Source organism: Apiospora hydei (assembly GCF_038363865.1).
Source record: "Apiospora hydei strain CBS 114990 chromosome Unknown utg000004l_segment0_segment0, whole genome shotgun sequence".
Taxonomy (NCBI): Eukaryota; Fungi; Ascomycota; class Sordariomycetes; order Amphisphaeriales; family Apiosporaceae; genus Apiospora; species Apiospora hydei.
Window position 1 is genome coordinate 3449575 of NW_027117363.1, and position 17102 is coordinate 3466676.

At 53.7% G+C, this 17102-nt stretch overlaps 5 protein-coding genes across 5 annotated transcripts; all 5 read right to left on the bottom strand.

Annotated features, from left to right (window-relative positions):
• Positions 1 to 4593: 4593 nt before the first annotated feature.
• PG997_003615 (uncharacterized protein) lies at positions 4594 to 7871 on the bottom strand (the record flags this gene model as incomplete). Its single annotated transcript, XM_066807930.1, has 6 exons — positions 4594 to 5793; positions 5845 to 6756; positions 6860 to 7103; positions 7154 to 7183; positions 7249 to 7556; positions 7617 to 7871. The coding sequence occupies 6 exons, from the start codon at positions 7869 to 7871 to the stop codon at positions 4594 to 4596; spliced, it is 2949 nt and encodes a 982-aa protein (XP_066671548.1).
• A 1011-nt stretch (positions 7872 to 8882) lies between these two features.
• PG997_003616 (regulated by circadian rhythms/ asparagine synthase) lies at positions 8883 to 11675 on the bottom strand (the record flags this gene model as incomplete). The annotated part of the gene is made up of 9 exons (XM_066807931.1): positions 8883 to 8925; positions 8987 to 9091; positions 9152 to 9435; positions 9489 to 10342; positions 10390 to 10617; positions 10677 to 10712; positions 10857 to 10882; positions 10936 to 11096; positions 11658 to 11675. 9 exons carry the CDS (start codon positions 11673 to 11675, stop codon positions 8883 to 8885), a joined length of 1755 nt encoding a protein of 584 aa, XP_066671549.1.
• Positions 11676 to 12174: 499 nt separating this feature from the next.
• Positions 12175 to 12880, bottom strand: PG997_003617 (ubiquitin-conjugating enzyme; the record flags this gene model as incomplete). Its single annotated transcript, XM_066807932.1, has 4 exons — positions 12175 to 12431; positions 12515 to 12538; positions 12606 to 12766; positions 12846 to 12880. The coding sequence occupies 4 exons, from the start codon at positions 12878 to 12880 to the stop codon at positions 12175 to 12177; spliced, it is 477 nt and encodes a 158-aa protein (XP_066671550.1).
• A 1114-nt stretch (positions 12881 to 13994) lies between these two features.
• On the bottom strand, positions 13995 to 15232 carry PG997_003618 (uncharacterized protein; the record flags this gene model as incomplete). The annotated part of the gene is made up of 2 exons (XM_066807933.1): positions 13995 to 14219; positions 15179 to 15232. 2 exons carry the CDS (start codon positions 15230 to 15232, stop codon positions 13995 to 13997), a joined length of 279 nt encoding a protein of 92 aa, XP_066671551.1.
• A 97-nt stretch (positions 15233 to 15329) lies between these two features.
• Positions 15330 to 15950, bottom strand: PG997_003619 (uncharacterized protein; the record flags this gene model as incomplete). The annotated part of the gene is made up of 1 exon (XM_066807934.1): positions 15330 to 15950. One exon carries the CDS (start codon positions 15948 to 15950, stop codon positions 15330 to 15332), a length of 621 nt encoding a protein of 206 aa, XP_066671552.1.
• Positions 15951 to 17102: the final 1152 nt, after the last annotated feature.

Consider the following 17102-nt stretch of genomic DNA (forward strand, 5'->3'; position numbering starts at 1 on the left):
GCATGGACAGCGTGGAGCATGGGCAGCCCACACTGTCCACCCGTACTGTATGGAAACATGTCAAGATCTCCGATAAAGGTCCAAGCGGCACGGCTGTCAATTGTCAGCGAGTCTTTCTTTATATGTGCGACAAGCATGCCTGCTGCTCCGGGCCTCCACTGTACAAGCCGAAGGGGCCAGGCATCCCAGCACGTCACATTGCCTGCAACGCTGCCTCGTCGAATCGCATCACGGGAAAGGAGCGGACTGGAGTGAAAAAGGGGGACTTGGGCGGTGCCACAGAGCCAGAACGCGTGGGCAGTGGGTAACAAGAAGAATAAAACAGCCCACCCACCGACCGTTCGGTTCGCCGTAGTAATGGACCCTTGTTACTTGCTGAATTGCATTCCTGACTTGTCCAGTTAATCCTATCCCGGGCTGCGGGCTGTCTGTCCTACATAATGCCTGCCCTGCTCATACTTGTAAGTACTTAATCCTCGTCCTCCTCCTCCTCCTCCTCCTTGTCCTCCTCCCCACCTCTCCCCACCGCGCCGCATCGCGCCGCATCGCACCGTATACTAATAGGAATCGATATATACATATCTGTCGATGTCACCGTACCTATGGCCACCCCCCTTGGCCTGGCCTGGCCTGCCTGGCTGCCTGCCCTCCCAAAACCAAGATCAGATCCTCCCGCGTATTGGTATTTGACATGCTGCAGTTGCGGTGGGGAAGGGTTCCCTTCAATGCGACGCTGTTCAGGTTTGCCTCGACCAATGCCGCGAATAAGTTGCCCTATGGGGTTAAGGTTCCTTTTTCTTTGGCGCACCTTGTCAGGCCGCTCCTCGGGACACGTGTGAATGCGAGTCGACTATCTAATGAATCGTCATCACTTTCTTTTTTCCCTTGGGCCCGGGTTTGTTTCCTTGGGTCGTTTCCTCGTCGGCTATTGGCTTTTTTTTCTTTCTTTCTCCGACTTGCTTTTCTAGTGCTTATATTGCTTTCTCGGCGAGCCCTTATCCTTTTTTTTTATCTTTTTATTCTGTTTTCTTTTGGCTCATGTTCACTTTTTGCGCTTCCGAACATCTGTCAGATCTCACACGCAGCCATTGACAGGCCAAGCGAGCGAGTTTCTTTTCTTTTTCTTTTTGCTCTTTTGCTCTACACACACCCCCTCCCTTGTAGTTATGTAGTCGGCAGGTAGTTAGGTAGGTGCGCGCCCCCCTTCTCCCTCCTCCTTTATTTTTCGTGGCCCGGTATCATGTTGATGACGGACCATGACGCCGTTGAGGCTGTGCTTGCGCCGGAAATCGTCTCACCACAGGACGGGCTGACGTCCCGAGTCAGGCCGGGTGTCACGAAAAGAACCAGCATCTGGCTATCGCGACCACCACTCCCTCTTCCTTACTGCATAAGTTCGTGGATTGGGTGCTCTCTCTCTCCGCTTTGCCCATGCCGTTTTGACAATGAGCCGTTGGCCGATTTTGATGTGTGTGTGTAGTATCTGTGTCGAAGACGACGACGACTATTTGCTTAAGGTAGGTGCCAGTTCAACCCACTGCTACCAACATTGTCAATCAATCAATCCAATCCAATCCAATCAACTGGCCTTCTTCATCCTTTGTTTCCATGTCCCAACATGTGGTTGTGGTTGCGGTTGCGGTTTTCTAGAACCGATCTTGCAACGATTGACAATCAAACTGTCAAGATCGGAAATCGGGGCGGGCAGCGGGGAGGGGGGGTTGCAAGCGAAAATAAAGGGAGCGAGAGTGGACCAGAATTTGGCATGACCACCACACCTGCTGTCAAAACAAAGGGAAATCAAACGGGACCGCCAGCCGGCTGTCTAGCGCCACGCCCCCCTCCCGTTCCCCGTAGGCGCTGTCTGTCGCAGGGTCGAGACAAGACAGGACAAGGCAGGGCAAGGCAAGGCAAGGCGAAGGTAAGACCGACGGACGGGTTGAAGACGGGTTGAAGAAGGAACATGGAACAATCAGCAGCAGCAGCAGACCCTGGATGCGCCATATCTTTACTACCGAGTAAAGGGTGTCTTCAGCTCTTCAGTGGGTGTCGTCTATCGATGCAGCACCCGCAACCATGTGGGCAACAGCTGGAAACTGACACACACACACAGTGCATGCATAGATGCATAACAAGTACATTGCATACCTGATCTGTCTAACTAACTAACGAACTACTTCTACTACCACTGTACCACCACCACTACTACTATACTAACTCCAGTACTACGATGCCTAGATCGCCTTCTCCTGCCTTAGCCGGCCTTCTCATTTATGCTGACCTGCCCATCTCCGAGGCTTACTACGAACCAGAACCAGCGACACGTCGCGCTCCGAGGTTAGCACGGGACTTGCAACTTGACAGTTGCATATGACCCCCTAAGCGAAGTGCTGGCATTACATAGTAGTAGTAGTAATAGTAGTAGTCGTCCACAGATGCAAGGCAATGTACACACTTCATACTGCTGTCATCTTCGGGATTATAGAGGGGCCACGATCGACGGCCGGCCTTGATCGTGCAGATATATATTGCACTATAGGAGGGCCGGACTATTTCGGGGAAGGTGTGTGTGTGTGTGGCAATAGTATCACTTGCCGCTTTCCCCGTATGTTCTCGCATACTCTTTCTTCTCTGTCCCCGTCTCTGTCTCTCTCGCTCTCTATCTGAGTCGAGGTGTGCAAGTACTGTAGGATTCGGGGCTTGTTATGCCAGAGAAGACGAAGACGAAGACGACGGATAAAGAGATATGTGACGAACTCGATCTGCCCCCACGTACATGGGTGGTTGATTATTGCATGGGTGCGTATATAACAACATGGTACTCGGGATTCCCATACTTATGCAGACCCAACCGGCCATTGGGTTCATTTATGAGCATTTATTCCCAATGTACATACAGTATCCACCTGGAAGATAGTCCCGACTGACGACATCAGGTATCTTGCACCACCAAGAATAACTGCCCATCAGATACTTTGCTTTTTTTCTTCATCCTCTCGCTCCAATGTCTCTGGCGGTCCCTTGTCGGAGAAGGCCTCCTCTTCGTGCGCCTCCTGCTCCTAGCCCGTCTCTTCCCGTCCATCTGTTAAGCTTAAAATTATGGATAATTGCGTGACGGATGACCTCTTTTGTGGTTTATGGGCTTCGCCACGCCTAGGCCGTGTTTTGGTCTGTTTTGGTGCGTCGTGCTGTGTCAGTTCATCTTTGGCAAAACGGGGGAGGACGAGGGGGTCGAGAGAAGGGGGAAACGGCCTGGCGGCCGGACAGACAGGGGTGATGATTGTGAGAGAACGCTCTTCTGTGACATGACAAGCCACACTCTCGGGGAGAAGGGGGCCCCGGCGGTTTTTATTTCATTTTATGGGTGGGTTTGGATTGATTCACAGGCACAGTCATCAGTCTCTGGTGTCGGGAATGCCTGGTAACGGAAACGGAAACGGGGTTGGAGATAACAGGGAGAAAGAAGGCGACTGACGGACATGGCCAAACAAGTCAAGAGCCACCGCATATCTTACATGACTTATGAGTTGTTGGTACTGTTGCCTTTTGCGAGTAAGGGAAGAAAGAAAACAGGCAGGCTCCCTGTAACCGCATCCCTAACCCATTCCCATATCCAAATGCTTGCCTGCTGTTGATCCGGCTGCGGATGACAAATATGAACAATCGATACAAGGCGTGGGTCATGGTCCTCGCACCCGCTCAATGCCATATGTCGTCGTATATATGTACAGTATATCACACATAGGATGAACTCCATCGCGCGCGCACGCATGGCTCGAGGGGAGCAGCTTGTTCCCAGGAAATGCGGGAATCATAACATCGGTTCCCTGGCCTTTCTACGCACGTAAATTGCTTGGCTGTTTGGTTGACTTGTCTGGTATTGGCTGCCGACATCTCAAATCACTCAAAGCAAAGCTGCCATCCAAGGCCCTAACACTAACAGTCCGCCGCCGCCTCCTCCTGTCCTTTGCATGACAGGTCCTACCGGGGAGGTTGATGATATGCCGTTGGACATGAGTATAGAAAGATGGGCAAGCATCCCTTGACCAATCTCCTTGCTCGACCGAACGATAATCTTCATCGTCCCTTCTTTTTCCCCAGGGTACTCCGTACTACTATAGTCGGCTAAACCCCTTCGACATCTGCTTGATGCGGCTTCTTGGGACGAGGCCCGAAACATATCCAGTGCCAAACTTTAAACGTGACATCGAGCTGAGTGATTAGTAGAAGAAGAGGAAGAAGAAGCAGACTAGCAGGACCCCTAAACAAAACACATGTCAAGACCAGATGAATCGTCACGCCCTGGCCGCTAGATCGACTGTTTTCGGCAAATGTTGCGTCGTTGTGTCCCCTTCGTGGTGGGACGGGGTAAGAGATGATGCAGGTACCTGACAAATGCTAACGTGTTATTCCCGCCATGGCCCTGCCCTTTTCAGTGCGGCCTTTTCAGGGACCTGACCTTGCCTATTCAAACATTCGTCTGACATGACATCCGTCAGTCAAAACTTTGCCTCCTCTTGCTAGCTCGCTCGAGTCAGCAGGCACCCGCCAGAAAGCTTTGCTTTACTCTCTGGCCCATTCTATCCCCCTCTTTCACCGCGCACTTCGTAACATTTTGAAAAGGTTCCTCCCTCGCCCGCCCGTCGAGGTCCCCTTCTTCTGCTGCGTATCACCTGAAGATCCCGGAGGATCGTCAGACGAATAAGATGGCGCCTTACCCACTCCCGCCGCTGCAGCCTTCTGCTGATAGGCTGCGTCGCTCGGCAGATGTTCGTGGTCCGCGTCGATCACATCGTAATCGTCGGCAGTAAAATGAGCATCCCGGCTCTTCTCAGGGTAGCTCGGCAAGCCGTGCCTGGCATCTCCATTGCCAGGCGATCCTGTCCCACCACCGGCCTCCTGCATCTTCTCCAAGCCTCTCGAGAGATGCTCGACCATGGGCGCTTTCCGGTCCCAGTTCTCGACCGGTCCATTCTCTTGTGCCGCCAGTCCGAGATCAAGGGCCTTCCTGTACAGAGAGGGTAACCGTCTCTCAAACTCGTCCTCCAGATCCTTCTGGTGTTGTGCCATGGCGTCCATCCGCTCGGCCTTGACAGCGGGTACCAGCTCTGTAGATGCAGCTCGATCGTCATCCTTGACCAGCCTCAACCAGTCACTGTAGTCTTGTTCGTTATCCTTCTGTGAATATGTGTCAGCCTCGACTTCGTCTCGATCCGGGCCAATGAATAAACAAACCTGCTTCTCCATTGACCGTTCGCTCAAGCTCTCTAGATACTTGGCAGCCTCGGCGCTCATCCTAGAGCCCCCAATGTGTTTGTCGAAGGAGGCTGAGAACTCGCGATAGTGCCCCTTTGGTATGAAGCCGTGCCCACTCCAGCCCTGTGCCTTGAAACGTTGAATGAGAGCGTCCGCGGTAGGACATTCCCAGGCGAATTCAATGTGTCTGTCATAAAAGACGACACACTTAAACTCTGACCATTGGCGGAAAGTGTCTCGACTGCCATCATCGGCAATCGCGTGCTCAATCATATCAAAGCTTGCTCGCTGAACGAATGAGGCAGGTGCGCGGAAGTTGATGGCCCCGTGAATGTGCGACCTTTGGTATTCTGTCGGGGCCCGGAGGTCGACTATGAGCATCTGGTTCAGCAACAGGGTATCGAGCAGTTGATTCAGATGTCCAGGTAGTATCATATGAACGCCATCGCTTGTCTGGGTCTTTCGTTGGCTATCTATGCTTAGACTCTGTAATCTTACAGCGACCTGCTGTTGCTCACGGCGGTGATAGAACCAAATCTGTATCATAGTCAGTAGACATTAGCGTACGCGCCATCGTGCTATGCTTACATCGATATCTGTAGTCTCGATGCCCAAGTTCGATGCCAAGAACTCCTTAACGGCGACCGTTGGAGCTGGATCGTCTTGGAAGTAATTCTCCAAGCGACTCTCTATATGAGGAGCGAGGCGCGGGCGATCGGGGATATTGTCAGCTGACGTTATGTACGTTTTTCGTGAGCTACGAGCTTGGTTGAGTATCATGGTCCTCGAGATGGCGTCATTTGAGCTTCTTGCCGGTGCTGTGGAATGCCTGCCTGGAGGGCCGAAGGGGCTGGGCCGCCACTCTTTGCGGAAAGAACTTGGGGATGTGGGTGGACTTGTTTGAAATCTTGAACCCCCGGAGAACGAAGTTGGAGCTCTGGTGAACGCAGCAGTCCCAGCATCTTGTGAATTTGGCCCGACAATACCTTGTAGTAACTCATTGCCTTGATTGCGAGCCCCGGTCATCATCGTGGTCCCTGAAAAGATCGAGCCGGATTCTGTCTCCGAGCCCGGCACTCGTACGTCTGTCTCGACACTTTGAGGCACAGCTTCCTTGGGGATTGCCAGATTATTTGACCGTATGAACGCGATGAAGTTCGTCGCTAGGTTCTCTGGTAGAAGGTCCCACACCATCACCGGCAAGGACAATAACATGAGCGTAGAATGGCTCTTGAAAACCCCTTGCACCTTAACATATTTGGCAATCGCTGGAAACGCCGCAAGCCAACTCTCCCAGGCATTGATGTCTAAGCTCTGGTTGTCTTCAAGGGCGAGTGATATCATGACGTGGGGGACGTCCTCCGTAGGTTCTGCCGGCATGAGCTCCGGCGGGCCACCGGATCTCCCGGTGGGTGTCGAGACATCTCCCTCGGGCTCCTGCGGGGGGCGAGGGTGGCCGCATATCTTCACCGAGCATACGGGACATCTCAATGCTGGGAGCTTTGTGGTTCGAAGTCATCATGAAGTGGACCGGCGTCGACCGGGCTTCGAAGTGCTTTCCGTTTAACATGATAGGCCGAGGATGCTTTAGCCGCGCAAGCACCTCCGCATGTAGCATAGCTGCCGAGTAAGTCCTGTGCTTCCACTCTTGCAGAACCTCGATCAAGGCGTTGGTGAAGCTATATCTCCCTGGATCTGGAGCAATGGCATCCCAGCTACTGGCTGATATCGTCTCGGTAGTGCTGTTACCATTGGGGAATGTTGCACTCGCAGCCCCAGCACAGCAGTCCAGCAAGATGAGGACGTCCGATAGCGACCGCTCTAGCAGCGTCTGAATAGCAGACCATCTATCGGCCGGTTAGCAGCCGAGCAAAGCGGGTTGAAGACTTGAACGCACTGTAGCCATGGCGAATCCGGGTTTCGAGCTCTATTCCGCGAGAAGAGATGAGTAAGCGGCCCAGGAGGTAAAGGGGTTCTTCCAGATAGACTTACGCACACCACGTGCTCTGCCGCGAGTCATCTATCCGAGCATGGCCACCGTAGTATATAATAAACAAGGTGTCAGTAGACTCGTGCTCTTTGATCATGGATCCTACCCTCATCATAAGTTCCAGATGGGAGTTGTCGGACGGGATCGCAAACGTGTCCGTATCGAAGCTATAGTCTTCGCGGAGGCACTGCTCGAGGTCTTCGAGTTCAGGCAAAACGAATAAGTCGTCGGATCTCCAGTGAAGGAGTAGCGCCTGCACCTTCTTGTACCTCTGAGACCTGCCGCGGTTCGGGAATGCTCGCGCAGCAGACTGGGAGTTGGTTCATCGTCAGTACACGGCAGGATAGAGCAGGAGCAGGCAAGTACGCACATCCTCGAGCGATTTGGCAAAGTCGGACAGGTGCTTGACGTGATAGCTGACGCGACTGATGTCGTGCGTCGCCGACGGCGTCCGGTCGTCCCCAACACTTGAGCCATACTGAGTAGAGGTGAGTGGAGCTGAGCGATTCCGACGTTGAATACTATGCATGACTTCACCACGTACGGCAGAATCCCCGCTACTCATGCTGTTTCCATCCGTAGGCCTCCTAGTCCTCAGAGTCACATATGGTTGCTGGTCGCCCATGATGGCGGTCAACCGGAACCGAGCCGATCAGATGAAGCAATGTAGATATAGTATGCAGCCTTCAAAGACAGCCAGCCAGCGGTCGTGGGAAATCGGGAAAAGCGACGCTATCGCAAGGTTGTTTGTTGTCACCTCATTGCGCCGGGACGGGGCCTTGTCGCATTCCCCTCAGACAAGGGAGGAGGGAAGGAAGGAAGGAAGGAAGCGGGGAAGATCAAGTCATGACCGCGATGCCACACTTTTGGCCAAGTTGCAGTTCGGCTTCACTGGAAAGCGAAGAGGCTCCACGGTTTCATTTCTGGCTGAGGGAGGGAGACACCGAGCAGGCCAAATCGGGGCTGTGAATGCGACCAAGCCGCCCGTCACTTTTCGCGATGACATCCCCCTCGGTCGCAGAATTGGGTTTAGCGGCTAAGGGTCGTCGGTCAAGCAAATTGCCAGGTTGGGCTTTGGTCTGTATGGCTGCCCGCTGCCCGCAATAGCCTGCAGCGATGATCCTCGGCCGCCCAGCCAGTTTTTGATTCGCTGCAAAAGAAACATTCTCTGATTGGTCCGCGGCGAGCATGCATGGTACCTATAAGTACTTAAGGTATGTACCTCTTAAAGAATGTCCATGACTTGAAACAGTCATCACCGAGTCCAAGAACACACACACACACACACACAAAAACACACCGCGAGTCATCTATACAAGGTATATTGTAAAAATACAACTTGATATAATCGGCAATGGCGGTTGCTCTGCGAGACTGGGCGCTCGCAATATCTGACTAGATTGCCTGCCATAGGCTCACTTTATATCGCCCAGTGCTTTTTCCTTTCCTTGGGGTGCCCCGAGAACTCCAATCATTACGTTTTCTCGACCTTGATTCGGAAAATCCACCGTGAGTGCATGACTACCATATGCTGCTCAAGGAGTTGAACGGGCCTTGGCAACCTGCCCTAGGAGGTAGGCCCAGCCTCTCACGACAACATCGTCTTCAGGTTGGCCCTGCAGCTACACGGCTGCAATTATTGAGTGTTGGCATATTTGTCGTTGTGCGTAGAGATGGCTCTGTAACATGCTATTAGTCCTGTACGTGCCTGCAGCAACCTCAATTCCTGGATCTACTTACCGTCCACTAGGATCGGACTGCTTCGACCAAGTAGGCGTCCATCGCATGACAGTCTCTGCGCAGTGAGGAGGGAAATGCTCGTCAAACATGCATCGGTACCAGTATCTGCATCTTCGATTAGTAATGCTCGCAGGCGGTGACGGATAAGAAAAAGTCAAGACTTACGCCTCCTTGGTATCGGGGATGTCGTTACCCCACTCGGGCTTGGGGTTCTTCATCATCTCGTCCGTTACATGTAGCTCGGCGTTGTCCTTCAGAGCGTCGATCCACCCGTAGCCCACACCATCCGAGAACTGCTCCTTTTGTCTCCAGAGAATCTCATCGGGCAGGTAGGGCTCCGTCTCGGGCTCATCAGAGGTGTCGAATGCCTTTCGCAAGATGTACTTCTCTATGCGCTCCTTTGTGATCATCTTCTCTTGGGGGTCAATGTTCATGCTGAGCTCAAGGAACTGCAATAGCGTTAGCAAACGTCAAGGCCAAGTAGCAAATGCAAGCGACTAACCTCCTTGTCGAGGAAGGGAACTCGGGCCTCCAGACCCCAGGCCGATGTTGACTTGTTGGCTCGAAGACAGTCTGCAAGGTGGAGGTTCTTCACGCGACGAACAGTCTCCTCGTGGAAAGCCTTCTTTTCCGGTGCAGCGTGGAAGTACAGGTATCCGCCAAAGATCTCATCACTTCCCTCGCCACTGAGAACCATCTTGATGCCCATGGCCTTTATCTTTCTCGACAGCAGGTACATTGGCGTCGAGGCGCGGATAGTCGTCACATCATACGTCTCAAGATGGTAGATGACATCCGAAAGTGCGTTGAGACCGTCCTCGATGGTGAAGGTCATGACGTGATGCTTCGTTCCAAGGAACTTGGCCGCCTTGAGTGCCGCCTCGTTGTCAGGCGAGCCAGGAAGGCCGATGGAGAAGGAGTTGAGCTGGGGCAAGAATGTCTGCGTCGTCAACTTGTTCTCGTCGTCGATGCCAACCAGTGCCTCGCCATCCTCGGTTGTTTCTGCGTTGCCGTTGGCCAGAGCCAGCTTCTTCAATCGCTGCGTCTCGCGCTGAGCAATAGAAGCAACCAAGCTGGAGTCCAGGCCACCGGAGAGCAAGACACCATAAGGGACTTCCGCCATGAGACGCTTGCGTACAGATTTCTCCAAGCTCTCCCGGATAGCCTTGAGATCCAGGGGTGTCTCAGGGACCTTGGCGCCGTCCCACCACGTGGGCTGGAAATAGCGGGTAGTCTCGCCAGTCTTGGTATCGAATACGTGACCGGGAGGGAAAGAGCGGACCTTGTCGCATACCGAGTGAAGGCACTTCAGCTCGGAGGCGAAGTAAGTTGCGTTGTCCTGCTGCGAAGACCAGCCTTGGTAAAGGTGGTGATGCCGATCGGGTCTCGTGCAGCGATGGTACGGTCAAGCTTCTTGTCGTACAGAACGAACGAGAACATGCCGTCCAAGTATTTGGGCGCATCCAGGCCATACTCCAAGTACAAGGGGATGATGACTTCGCAATCCGAGGTTGTCTTGAAGGGATAGGGGGTCTTCAGGTTCTTTCGGATTAATCTGTGGTTGTAGATCTCGCCGTTGACGGCGAGGACGATGGTCTCGTCTTCGTTGGTAAGGGGCTGGGCGCCAGACTCTGGTTGCCATCTGTAAGCCTCCCGTTCGTGGGGATGGGGGAAGCAAAGGGAAACTTACCAACGCCGACAATACTGAGACGCTCATGGCAGAGAACTGCAATCAAGTCAGATCAGTGTGAATTCGAGGGACGGAGAGGGGACCGGTCATACTTGTGTTGTTGCAGATCACACTTCCACCTGGTGGGCGCCATGGTTAGTGCAAACCACCCCTATAGCATGATGATACTAAGTGACTCACTCCAATCGGGGCCTCTGTGCCGAATTCTGTAGATGACGAGTCAATTGGAGTCCCGGAACACCAGAACAGGGTGACTTACTGCTTCGCAAGCCGCAGAGCCGTGGGCTTGAACTTCTGCACCTCAGGGTGACTGCGCGCAAGACCGTGTGCGTTAGCAGGCGTTCGCGACAGAAATGTTTGGCGGGGTCGTGGTGGGATGATGGGATGTAGCAATTGCCCCTCCTTCCATGTGATCAGAGGCTGGTTGATGTGGTAGGCTCACCTGTGACACGCAAATATGCCACACATTTTGACTCGTTTGCGGATTCGTATAGGCCGACTAACTGAGGAAAGGGACAAGAGTGTCTAAGTGTTCTACGCCAGAATAAAGTTGTCGAGAAGGAAAACGTGTGAGTCCTAACGAGAGCGAGAGCTGTGTGAATTGGCCCGGTCCTTAAGTTGCTGCGAGATAGTCAAGGGCCTAACAATGGATAATAAGTAGAGCCAGGCCCCACGCGACCAGAGTCGGGTTCCAGGAACGCAACCGGTCTGACTGATAAGGTCAAGAGTCATATAAAAAAAGGCCAAAAGCCGTTTCTCGCCGCAGGTGAGTCTTGCTGCAACGGCTGGATACTTCCCCTTGCCCTGCTGGACCCGTATCGGTTTCCAGCGCCCGCCGGGCTGTTGCCAAGCTGCTACCACCCACACCCAGCCTGCCAGCGTCAGGATTACACTGTTCGCTGTGTCTCAGGAGCGTGTCGCCTTCGCCGCCGAAATCGGCCTGGCGGGATTGACTTATCAGCCTGCATCGTTAGCACCGACCTGGTTAACGGCCAACATGGTCCAGCCAAGCCACGAATTACCTAACCGTCTTGATAAGGATACTATGACAGTCGGCTTTTACGATGTTTAATGCTTTTTGCCCCGAACTGGATTTGCACATCCAAACACTAAGAAGCGGGTAACTCCACTTTCCTCCAAGTACGTGACAGCATATATGTACGACGTAGTAGCATGGCGAGGAGGTGCAAGATGAGGTGAAAGTCATAACCATCGTGAGAACATCTCGGTGACGCTAGAGAAACTTATCTAAGCCAGACGCCCTTCTTCCATAGCTGAACCAAAGGCTGAAATGCGTCAAATTCTCCCCTCGAAGGATTTCGGCAGGGTAACTCCCCGAGTCCAAAGCAAACAATGCATCACAGGTATCGCCATCCTAAACGCCAGTCCAGTATCCGGAGTCTCGAAATCTCGCATTCTCCCTTCTCCCTCGTCTTCTTTTATTTTGCCATGCCCCTCGTTTTAGTCGTGAGTGGACGTTGGTGGAGCAGCCAGCACCTCAAGATCCCGGAGCATTCTCCTTGACCACACGTCGCACGCGCCGCTCATATTCGGTTCGATCCTTCTTGAACAGGTTGTACGCTTCAGCCTGCGCGGGAGACTCGGGGTTCGGGTTGTCGAGAAGATCTTGGACGCCGAGTGCAATCTGCTTTACGGTAATCGCAGGTTTCCATCCTTCTTCTTCGTTGAGGATGGAAAGGCAGACCGTGCCCGAAGGATAGACGTTCGGGTGGAAAAGCGGCGGTGTAAACTTGCCTGTATCACACACCCCAATTTATTAGTATTCTTGTCATGCGACGGGACCAGTAGATAAACAGCATCGAAGGGCGTTGACTTACACTTAGGAGGCTTGGTCGGGTACTCTGAAGATGCGCCGCAGGTCAGTAGGGGATTTCGCAAAGGCCTTGACACACGTTTCCTGCAACATACCTTCGGGAAATGTCATGGTCATCTTGAACAAACCGCCCTCCCACAATGTTTTGTCCTTGCCCGGAATTCCACACTCCCAGACCTTCAAGTCCATGACTCCATCCTTGTTCTTGACGGGTCTGGCCCAAAAGCCGAAGGGGTGATCCTTTCGCCACTGCTTCCTAGCGAACCTCCATGTTAGCGACTGCGAAGATGCCGTTGTATTTGTTTGAGATAGACCAAACAGCGTAGAGAACATACCGCTCCTCCTGGAGTCTCATCTGACACAGCGCCATGGTGGAAGTTTGGTGGAAGTTGTGTGAATGGTGGTGTTGTCGCAAAAAGCCGGGATCTGCAGAAAACCGAGAGAATGGAGTAAGGTTGCGAATGGAGACAAGCCGGGTCAAATGAGCGCCGCTGACTTGGCTCGGGTGGAAGGGCTGTTGAGCTGATGATGGATGGGTAAGCTCTGTTGCCCAGTGCGAAGTGCAGGCGAGGGTGACGAGGTGGTGGAAGAAGAAGGGAAGTTGTTAAAAAAGCGTCGATGCCTTTCTTTATTGGTGAAGAGCAGTATTAGGCGGGCCGTCGCAATTGATTTGGAAATAGTTAAGGCTCCAAGAGTTGCCAGCAGGCGGAGGAAGTCGTGATGGATGGGCGTTTTTACGGCTGGTTAGTACCGTACTTCAGTAACCTAATAAATTGATTGATTGATTGAATGCAGGGACTGGTCAGGCAACCACCTGCCCTTTCAGCGTACCTACCAATCCAATTGTTTGTGCATTGATCTTCTAGCACCTGGCCTACAGTAGGTGATCAGTGAGTGTACTCTCGTTCAGTTTGCCGTTAACACCGCCGCCTACCCCTCTGGAGGGTGGCATCTCGCTCTGTTTCTTAACCTCAGCTTAATTCACCTCACTCTCCATGCTGGAGTAGACAAACACCAGTTGATCATCAAATAGCTGCCCTTGTCTAATTCATTTCACACGCCATATCCAGCTCTCAACGCCAAATCAAATGAAGCAATGCATATCACATTGCTATCGTTTTTTGTTTGCCGAACAGGCTTATTCATCGCGCACACGGCAAACACCGAGCCCCTAAATCTGGAGGATGCGCATGGAGTGAACGCAACATGAAGTAAATCTCCAGCTACATAAAATCAGCAATCAATGCTATTTTATTGTACATCAAGCCGGTATTCCCTACCAATCTGGTAAATTTCAAAAACTCCCCCGTCCCCATACCTGCATTTTCTTTGTTCCTGTAACGAGCGACTGCCATCTTGGCTTTTCTTAGTGTTCCCAAACTCCCTCAATCCCTCCCCTTGAAATCAAACACCTCTCTCTCCATCCCCCCTCGATTGCATTGCAATGTTCTCGTAGTGGTACAGGCTTCCCTTGCGCCTTTGGTTTAGTACCAGTTGTTGTACTGCTTCTGTTGGCGATGCTCATAGCCATAGCGCTGCTCATAGCCGTAGCCATAGTCGTTGCCGTTGCCGTTGCCATAGCTTTGCCCAGGGGAGGAGGCAGGGGTGGTGGCCGCGGGAGAACTGCCCTGGGTCGTCACAGGGGCTGTCGTGGCGGCAACGGTCTCGGGGGTGGACTGCGGGGCCTCAGGAGTCGGAGTTGCGTAAGACTCCTGGCTGGTGGCGGTCTCGGGGAAGCTGTCCGAGGTCGCATGAGTCGTTTCAGGGGCTGACTCGGGGATTACAGAAGTCGGGGTCGGGGTCGGGGTCGGGATTGGGGCTTCATACGAGCCAGGGTGCTTCCGGCGGGGGAACTGCTCGCGGCCGTCGCCGGAGCTGACTCAGGGGTCGACTCAGGGAGGGGAGTGGTAGTGGGTGCTGGTGTAGGAATTACGGTGATTGTGCTAGTCGAGGACTGGCAGCGAGCCAAAGTACTGTACATCGGGATCGTGCAAGCACAGTCGGCCATGATAAAGTTGACCGCGTTGCTGCAGTCCACGTGGGCCGGTGCGGTGTAGGCAGGCTTGCTGGGGACAGTAGCAGCTTTGGGCTTACACTGAGGAAGGCCGGAGTTCGTAGGCAGGGCACACGAGCACGCAGACTGGCCCCAATTCATTGGCAGCTTACAGTCGACAGTGGGAGTGGGCGCCGGAGACAGGATCGTGGAAGTGGCAGGGATGAGTGCCGGGGTAGGAGTTGAGGGCAGGAGCCGCCACAGGCTGCGAGGTTCTTGTGCTGATCCATCTTGCAGTTGGGCTGCCAGCTTTTGTACCCCTTCTGGCATGCCCACTGGCCCTTGTTGGACGGATAATCGCAGTTAACGCAGATGCCATTCGGCCCAGTCAGCGAACTTACCGGGCCGCCAGGGCCAGCTCCGGGGACAGTTCCCGGGCCTGTTCCGATGCTCGAGCACGGGTTGACGTTTCCGCAAGACCCTGAGGACGACGAGCCAACGGGTGACGATTGGCTCGTGGACGTATCACCACAAATAGCCAGGCCTGCGTTCTGGGACAGGTTGCAGTTCGGCTGCCATCCCTTGTTGTTCTGGCAAGCCGGCTGGCCCTTGTTGCTTGCTACATTGGGAGGATTGATCAGCGATGCTCAATGTATCACTCGCAATTCAACTTACGGTAGTCGCAGTTAACGCAGATCTGTTGTTCTCCGAGTCAGCATCGTTCCGCATGGGGTCGAGTCGGGAAACATCGAGGGAATACTTACGCCATTTGGTCCACCCATGTTGCCAGGCCCACCGGGACCCTTTCCAAGAGAAGCGCATGGGTTCAATCCCGTGTCCGTGTTTGTCGTTGTCGGAACGCCGGTGCTACCCCCTGGTTGCTTGGACCGGCCGGCGCAGCAGGACCAGCAGGTGCACCACTCCCGCCACAGACGGCGAGGTTTTTGTTGCTGGGATAGCTGCAGTTGATTTGTTTGCTAGGACCGGCCGGCGCAGCAGGGACCGGCAGGTGCACCACTTCCACCACAGATGGCGAGGTTATGGTTGCTCGGATAGTTGCAGTTAACAGCGCCGTTACCAGCAGGCGCGCCCGGGCTGGCCGGAGCTCCTGGCCCAACATGAGGGGCATATCCAGAATATACATTGCCTCCGGGGGCGGGAGCTCCTGGGCCACCAGGACCACCCGCGGGGTGAGGACCCCCGGGCGAAGGACCCCCGGGCGAAGGACCCCCGGGCGAAGGACCCCCGGGGCGGGGCCACCTGGGCCACCAGGGCCACCAGGACCACCCGCTGGCTGAGCACCCCCAGGTGAAGCACCTCCCGGGGCTTGGCCACCCGGCGCTCCGCCGCCAGATCCTCCGCCGTAGCCGTAGTTCGGCAATGGGTTAGCCGAAACGACAATCGGTCCGAGGACGAGAGCGAAGAGGTAAACAGCGTTGTTCCTCATGTTGGCGTTATTGAAAGTGAGGGACTCTGAAAATCGATATCTGCTCTGGTGAACGAAAGGGAGAATGAAAGCAAGAAATGAATGGAAGGTTACCGCAGGAACCAGATAAGAAACCAGGGAGGTCAACACAAAACCAGTTGAGACAGATGCAGATGATGATGAGAAGAAGCAGAAAGTCAAGGCGAGGGAAGTCAGGTCATATATAGGTCGTTGAGCCCCTATAGGATCTGAGTATGTCGATCTCATCCAACCCGATAGCTGTTACCGCCCATTTCTCCGGCTGGGGGCTCACCAAAGGCACAGACGAGGAAATAGGGGCTACAGACTGCGGGCATTGCAAAAGGTTGTGCTCTTGTCAGGCTGTTACTGACCATACTTGACAGAAGCGGTGGCGGATGTGGAGATTTCAGGGAAGGACACTACACTTCAGGCAATGTCCATCACTCTACTGCTCAGCTAAGCGAGGCTTTGGGTGTAATTCCATAGTTCTCCGAGTGATCGTCGTGACAGGCTTGGCGAGTGGTCGGACGCCAGGCTGATCGTCTCGCCGCAACATATCACGGTAAGCGTGAACAAGCTTTTGCCGAATTCCAGGGGGATGGTCCGTGTTGCAGTGAAGAGGCTGAATGCAATATCCAGTCGCCCCTTTTTAGGGCTTTGGATAATTCAGACTAGAGCTGACAATTCTACTTCCTGGTGTGCTGATGTGCTGGTGCGCTGATGATCCGACTACTGGGTAAGCGTGCGCCACAGCTGAGGCCCCCTTTTGTGTTTAGGTTTGTGCAGCATCTGCCGCTGACGACAGTTCATTTTGGACGACCCAGCAATGCATTCTGATGTTTCGGAGGAGCTTGTTGCTGGGCTTCCCTATCCCCATCGGATTCCAAGGGGCCGCGATGTCGGCTCGCTCGGCTCGTAGCGAGCCTTAGCCAACAAACACTGCCACCGTTCAGCAGGCGATCTCCTGCAATGTCATTTCAATGCTCAAGTCATGGCGGGAATAAGAGTTTCCGGGGGCAAATTTGTCCATTCGTATTCGCCGGCGGACATGGGACGCCATGGCAAATCTGAGTATGTATAAGTATATATCACAATCCAGCATGGTGCTTCTTTCGAAATAGCAACAACCAAGAACCTCACGATCTTTACAAC